At 43.4% G+C, this 8,054-nt stretch overlaps 1 protein-coding gene across 3 annotated transcripts in view; it reads right to left on the bottom strand.

Annotated features, from left to right (window-relative positions):
• Nucleotides 1-780: 780 nt before the first annotated feature.
• The window catches only part of LOC146175434 (uncharacterized), a 39,510-nt gene continuing 32,236 nt past the window's right edge, over nucleotides 781-8,054 (bottom strand). Inside the window, exon 12 of one of the 3 annotated variants that reach the window (XM_084581777.1) lies at nucleotides 781-8,052. In XM_084581777.1, coding sequence (XP_084437903.1) covers nucleotides 7,835-8,052 — 218 coding nt within the window. In that variant the 3' untranslated portion in view covers nucleotides 781-7,834. The remainder of the gene's footprint in view (nucleotides 8,053-8,054) is intronic. The other 2 variants (XM_084581780.1, XM_084581781.1) reach the window with 2 other exon arrangements.

The following is an 8,054-nucleotide window of genomic DNA, read 5'->3' as shown; positions in this document are numbered from 1 at the left end:
GAAACTGCGTCGGAAACGTGTCGGATTTCAGGCGTTGTCGTCTCACGTTGAGGCCAGTTAGCTGCGTCAAACTGAAATTTCTGCTCGTATGCGTAAAAGGAAAAGTGGCGGCCACGAACTCTTAGCTCCTGGCGTTTGTACGACAATGACAGCCCGATGCGTTGGAGCCAGCTTTCCCGCTTGACATCTTGTTTTGTTGGGACACGATGTCGCATTGTGACATCTTTTCTGTCCTCGGCTTAGAATGGACCACACAGCAATGGTGGCCCATTCCGATCCAGAAACAAAGCAGCACCAGTTGGTATCCCGAGATTTCAAAACGGACAACATGTGCTTTTGCGAGCAGACGGATCTGTCTTGGCTGGAAGTGTTCTGTTTCCATCAAGATGCGCTCAGAATTCTTACCTTTTTTTTATTATGCAATAATAACCAACGAATAAAATATTACTTCAAGAAACAATAGTGCTCATTTTAAAATTTATAATTGCAAAAAATTGCACGTGACGCCATACGGCCATGGCCAATGATAACACTTGCCCCAATGACGTCGCATGGGCTGGGCGGCTGAAAACGCACGGTGGCGAGCCGCCCTAATCGGCTGCGAGGGGCAATTTTCAAAAATTATATGTAAATTATAGCTAACACGCTGAGCTTTTCAAATATCATCTCAATGCTCACTAAGGCCACCTCTAAACACCTGCAGCATCAGAATACGACCGTAAATGGCGTTTTAGGGGCCGTTTAAACGCAGATGAGAAAACTCAGAGTCAAGTGACTAGCAACAGATGAATATGCGAATGTCATCAGAGGCTTTGCAGCTTTGGATGCAGAAATATCTTTATTTCGTACCACTTGTGCCATCCAGGAAAGATGCACATCGGCCGAGCCTGCGCTGTGCTGGCTTCCATTCTTGCAAAACAAACCACGCTGGGTCGTGTCAAATATAACACCACCAATGTCCCGGGAAGTGCAATATTTCACACGCGCCGCACACACACAAGCATGCCAATCACACACACACTCACACAAATATGTGCACTCACAGTTGCATAAGCACAAGTAGCATTTCAACACACCCCCTCTAATAGTGAAACTACACATCGCAATGCTTATAGGGAACTCTAGCATGTTTCACCAGTGCCAGAACATGTAGCACATCAATCGGTCTTCACAGGTCACAGCGTACGTACAGGTAATACGGGCACTGTATTAATGGGAAATTAAGCATTCTGTGGTTTCAAGCATCCAGACTTTTTGACGGCCTTATTCCAGAAAAGGAAAGCGAAATAGTGATCACACACTAAAATCTAAGCACCCATTACACAGTTCCCCACACACACAAAAAGAAAAAAAAAAAAAAGAAAAAGAGGAAGAGGAGTGGTGCTGGATATGCATAAGTTTGCATTAATACAGCATTTCAACTACAGGTGCAGCTCATGAGAAGATGGCTGACAGAAAGCAATAATTATCAAGCGCTGAAGAGAGTAGGTACCCTCCAAATTCATCCCTTAATATTAAAAAAAAGTCCATAAAGAGATGAACAAAAATGCAGAAGGTATAATTGACCTTACAGTGCAAGTATGCTGATAAAAACTCTGTGACAAAAAAAAAAAACCTGTGACAACCGCACAAGTCAAGGCTTCATGCCCCGAACACACCCATCAGCATACCAATTTTGTACCAATCGCAGCAAACGGGATAACTGCTACCGAATCGCAAAGCAGACAGTTGCCTTAGCTATCAGTCGCATATATTGCTGCTAGCAATCATGCAAGGTAAAAGAAAAAAAGAAAAAAAAAAGGAACAAAACAATAAAGTTCTTACGGCAGGTACTTGAATGCATTTCACCAGGCCTTAAACAATGTTATGTGATTGGCTTTAGTGCCATTTTTGCAGTCTGCACGACCTACTTCCTGGTGATGCTGCAGGCTTCTGTCAGCTATATTCGACGCAGAGTAATCCTAAGGGATTCTAATGCTGCCAATGCTTCTAGAAGGCCCCAGTAAAAACTTCTTAAGCAGATCAGCATGCCTTATCAACCAATTGCATTAGGCACTCTGCTACCACAAATAAGCAGCTATTTTCCAAGCACACTTTCGTTGTTCTTTGACTTGTGACAATGCACCGTGCAAACACAAGAACGCAAGCCCAGGAAATACAATCAGAAAAGAAACGAGATGCTCCGACAGTTCCACAAGGTGCCAACACTTCCACTTGCCAGTGCCAGACAGTTCCTTCGCAGCAAAAATGCATACTGAAGCAAATTAAAATGAAGAGTGCATTGCAGCTTGATACTGCAGGCAGCATTGTACCTCGTAAACTTTTCACATATGTTATACCTTTCACAAAGCTGTTGTTATGGGGACTGCTCAATAAAGCACTCCAGCTGTCTGAAAAGAAAACTAACCCAAAAGACACATTATCAGCTCATTTAGGTCCAGGTCAAATTGGCATGTGGTAATTCAAATGCAAACAGGACCAATATTAATTATGTTTCATTGACAGTTTTGCAAGTCTATTCTGCTACAAATTCCAGGGCGTTCTACCCACATAAATCAGCGGGCCTCTTGGAATGTAAATGCAGAACTTTAATATCCTTGTGTCTGAAAATCATTCCGACCTGCAGCATACTGGACTAAGCAAAATCGAGGTAAGCAAGCTTTGACACTGCCTGAAGTAACAGGTGTTTTCTGCGTACCCTTTATATATACAGGGCACTCTTTGCATAGATTTCGTTTAACATATGCAAATGTTTATTCCACTGCCAACCTCCCGGACAGCTTCAGCACATAAAATTTAGACTTCAGAGTCTTTGGTACCTTCTGCTACAGTTTGTCACCTTTTGCCTGAAAGGAGGGTGCAAGAAATTCGGCATAATAAAAGTTGTGAATTACTCCTATCATGATAAGCAAACAATTTCACAAAAACAAGCAGGGGGTGTGGAAAGGGAAAGATAGGAGACAATCCACAATAAGAACTTGCAAGAAAACCGTGGAAGCAGTGCAAAATGTCACTGAACAAGGTGCCAGTACAAGCATGAAAACTGTATAGGATAAAGGTTGATGAGAACTGCGAACCAAGGAAAGTGCAGACGCAAGCTGTGTGTTCCCTCGAGGTATTCCAAAAATAATGCAAAGGATGCAAAATGAGCTTCACAGACAATGCTTCAACTGAACTACATACAGCTGATGGCAAGCGCAGGTACTTTCTTCATGTGACGCAGCACAAAAACAATATACAAAAGTGAGAGAAGGATGGCAAAGTTCGAAAACAGAACAGGCCATGACAGCACACAAGCAGATGGATCGATGCAACTCCATTTACGCCTGGTGCCGGGCTCTCTGACCATAACTACAGCGGAGTTCCCAAGGGGCCCACGAATCGACTCCCGGCACTTCTGATTGGTCCCAGGAGGTTACTTAATGTTGTGCTGCATGCGACAGTCAGGGGCACAGAATGCAAACGGATGTCAGTAGAGATTGACTCATTACCACTTTCTAAGGAGCGAGAGACTACTTCCTCTGAAAAAATGGGGCTAAAAAAGGAGTGAAAGCCAAAAGGAAGACACGTACCGTTACCGCAGACCACCAATGCTACCTTTCCTTCAACTGAATGAATATAAACAAATAAAAATAAACTGAGCAAACTTAGGCCACTCAACATCACCAGTGTTAGGACTTCAAACTGCAGCAATGCGTAAAAACAGTGCAATTTTGATTAAAATTTCTTTGCCTAGAAAGTGACACTTTTTGAATAAAACATGCAGCATTAATGAAGGACCCAACAATCACACTTCACTAAGAACAACAACATGACAGAGTTCTTCTCAGTATCCCTTTAAATAAATTCTCAAAGTAAAAAAAGAGAAAGCTTACCAGGTAGAACTCCTAGCCTTATTGCACTGGCTATTTTAACCTCTATATGTATAGGCTTGCTCAGGCTCCAATTCACATTTTCATAAGTAGTTCACTCTTCACTAACTTTCAAAGTTCAAACAGTGGTTCAGGTACCCTATAATCCACACTGACTCCTCAATACAGGCACTAGTGGAAGGATGCTTCCACTTACAGTAAAAAGGGGCATTTTCTCAATGCCGCGTTTTGCGACATGTTTGCTTTGGTCGCATGGTTGCTACTCAAGTTGGCCCTACCACTGCTTCTGCAGGCTCGAGTGAATCAGGTTGAGTGGCGGGTTTGACAATCTAGCAGAAAGCTGGGGAGGTGCCAGCTAGGGTAACACCAATGCAACTGAAATGAATGGATCGCAAAAGGCAACGCCGGAAGAATACCACCCCTGGTGATACCACTGTACAAGCCCCAATGGGTGGCTTTTTGCAATGAGCCACTGCTGGCTTATTTGCCAATGAAGAGATGCCCTATCCACTCACGCCGCTAGGTGTCACCACTGCACAAACCCCTTGTCTTTTCAGAATGTGCCAGTTGTCAGTCATTTACTAATAAACAGATGTCTCTCCAGGCACTGCATGCGCTCACATATGTGGGTGCAGTGGCTAGACATTGAGCTATTGCCCGTAGAAGGCGCAGTTTCCACAAATGTGGATGTAAATAATGCGTTCATCATGTCTGAACAACACTGTACAGAAAGACGCTGAGGCAGGCATGCAAAATGAACGCAAGAATCCGTTTTGTTTATTGGATGGTTCCACATTTTACGATAGTTCCGGCGTGGATCTGGTGAGGGTCAATTTGTATTTGCTTCTTTCTGCTAGTGCAAACATTCCAAAGTGACTATAAAATGAGTTGATTTCTTTACAAATGACCTTCTGCAAGAGGAATGAGTCAAAATAAGTGCAATTAAACCCTTAAAGATGGTGTGAAGTAACAACAAAGATATACGAGGGCCTGACAGAAGTAGCACAATTAACCAGTGGGAATGGCTGGACATTTTTTTGTGTGCAATCCTGGCATGCTTGTTAAGAAAAAAAATTATCTCTCCCTCCCCTACCTCTGGACTTAAAGCGACACTGAAAAGATAATCATGGTCATATTCTATTGCAACACATCTGTAGATGTGGCCTTTGTGAGTATTCTAACCAGATTTGAATGCTTCACGCGCACCCTAAAATCAACTAATGTTTACAATTGCTCCTCACAGCTGCTCACAACCAATTAGGGTGAGACCTCATCGAGAGGCCCTAACCTGCCCCCCTCTGGTAGACATAAACTGGGACTACTGGGCATGCCCCCTCACTGAGCGGCTCAAGTGACATGGGCGGGATGGGACATGGTGGGAAGCAGTAATGACCCATCCTCTTTATCTTTCTAACAGGAACCGGCATGTGCAGAGTTGAAAGGGGGGAGAAGGAACATCATATTTTATCTCTAATGTCTTGGGTGTTAGCAAAATCAGCTTGAAAAATTTATGCATTCCAGAACTGAGCAATGGAATACAGATTTTTTGCGCGAGTTTTCTAGCTTTAGTAAATAGCCCTTCATGGTCCCTTGAATTCATGCCTGAAGGGCACGAATTAAGACTAGGTGCCACAAATGTACGATCCTTTTCATAACACATTATCCAGTTGTCTCCCTCTGGTCAGATGCCCGTTCCATGTATTCTTGCCGCACACTACCGGACAGTCTTCATGTAACACAAAAATTTAACAAACTTAACACCCTTTCTTCCATAGTGCAGAAACTTGTGAACAGAAGAATCTATCTACAGCCTAGCCAAGCAAACTGGAAAGCCAGCACATGAAAAAAATAAATGAACCTCGCAGCTAAGCCAGTTTTAATGGGTGGACTCTCACGTAAGTCTAATGTTAACCTCACAGCCTATATACACTTATTCTGCTGCAATATTTACGCATTATATAGTATAGTGCAAAAATTGACTTCCTTTGTGGAAATGTAAAAAGCGTGACAATCTGCATTTACAGCTCAACTATTACTACCTCCTTAGATTACAAGCATATCCCTGTTAAAACTAATTATGTCTTCATGAATGTGCCAAGTTGACAGCAACGAGCTAGGAAAAAAATTTGAAACAAATCACCAGAAACCAAGCATTGACTCCTTTTAAAGAAGCTTTAAAATGCCTGCAAAATTTGGCTAGCTTACACGTCTTGTGGTCTTAAAGAGAAAGGGAAGAAAAACAGCAGTGTCCTCATAATGTAGCTGCTGTTCTTCCTATGCTTTTTGCAACTCTTATTAAAACCTCAGGGCAGCAACAGTGGGCTTTTACTATGTTATGGATAACCCTGTGCACTGAGACATTCAATGTTTGCTAAAGTATACCAACTTCAAATAAGTCTGTCTTTTGAGGTTCACACATTTAATGAATTTTAAACCATAGGCTCCCCTCTCTATGGTGATCATTTCTGCCAAATAACACGGCTATATGTGTTTAGTTCCTGCCCAAAGTAAGCTTAAAGTTGGCCGCTCTCATGAAATCAGTTCTAGCGCTTTCCATGGGCAACACTGTGTGACACTACCAATATAGCTCACTAGCATTACTTGTCAAATAAATAATGTCAGACCTGAATTCAGTCACTTCTGGTATTTTGTGAATGTAGCCCTTACTAGCAGTTGCTATTTTGGCAACTCCATGCGTGTAAGGGAACTTGGCAAATAATGGCTGTGACGATGCCAAATTGCCCTTAATCACGGAGCCAAGGTTTGGTTTGCTGTTTCGAAACTGGTCCACTAGTATTAAAAAAGACTTTCTTGTAAAGAAGATAAATATCAGGAACATAATGCAACCAACTCAAATTGCTAAAAAATTCAAAATAACCCACTGGGGTTGTTTTTTTTCAAGTGCATTATAGTAAGATTTTTTTAAAAAGGGTAGCTTAACAGTAAGACAACGAAAAACTATCTCAGATCTTTCTACCAAAGTGAAGCAGTGACGATCAATGCATCTCGTCAACCCGAAATGTTCATCTTTCAAAGCTAACATCTGCTCTCACCCCACATCTCAGTCGGACTGCGAGATCCTGCTCTAAGAGCTGACAGTGCCAACAGGCTATCAAAAGCCCTTGAAAAAGCTCCTCAAACATCTGCGGCTATAAAACTTTTACGTAAGAAATCAAAGTTAAAAGTTGTCCAAGATAGATGAACCTGTGCAAGCTCAAGCTCAGTCCAGAAAGTTAGGCAGACCCCTTCCCTCTTTTACTAGACAAGCTTTGAGAAAGCTTTCAGGAAGGCAGCTGCTTGAAACTTCGTGAACCCAAAGCCTGGCTTGCATGCCACCGTGCGAAATCATCTGTTGCTGCCAAGCAGCTGCGGATAGGCCAGCCAGTAACCAGTGCACTAGCAAACGCTCGTGCGGCAGCTTTAAAGTCTGGGCTCGCTCTTAGCTCACTGTGGGCTGTCCTCAATGACCACAACGGTGCCTTTAGTCATAGCAATTTGGAAACGATAGTACAGGCAGTACAGGCAGACAGAAAATGAGACGTCAGACACTCGCTTCTATCTGAAGGAAAAAAAAAAGACCAAAATAAAACACGCAGCTATGGTACAAGCAGGGCAATGAAGATGACGAAAGAAGCGATGTCTGACAGATGGGAATAATGTGGTGGCTTGAATGGTTTCAACTTTCAGCAGGGGGTTATAACCAACTGCACAAGACACTTTCTTACTCACTTTGCAAAATGGGGGGGGGGGTTACAAGAACTGGGAAAGGTAGGCAGAGAGACTGCACGTTACACCACTGCAGAAGTTCGAGCACAAGACGGGGATTGTGCGAGAAGAAATGAAATGCCTTTGCAATGAGGAGGAGGCATTGTACTGTTACTAAACACCATGGGGAGGTCACACACACACGCACGGACTTGTACACCACCAAGGGGCACACACTCCAGTCACCACCAGGCCACTCAGTCATCGGCTGCAGCAGAGGCTGCGGCAGCTCGCTCCGCCGTGCGTTTCCGCTTGGTGGGGGTTGCCTTCTTTTGTTGTTCGCTGCCATCCCCTTCGTTGCTGTCGTTGTTGACGTCTTCATCGTCTTTCCACTCGTACTCGTCACCCAACTGCTCCCCTCTCTCGTCTTCTTCCTCCTCTTCAGACAATCCTTTCACAATCCTTCGTGGCTTTGCT

Source organism: Amblyomma maculatum, chromosome 10 (assembly GCF_055883805.1).
Source record: "Amblyomma maculatum isolate TAMU_Amacu chromosome 10, ASM5588380v1, whole genome shotgun sequence".
In the NCBI taxonomy this organism is placed as follows: Eukaryota; Metazoa; Arthropoda; class Arachnida; order Ixodida; family Ixodidae; genus Amblyomma; species Amblyomma maculatum.
Note: the sequence above shows the minus strand (reverse complement) of the source record. Positions and strands in the feature narration are given on the sequence as shown.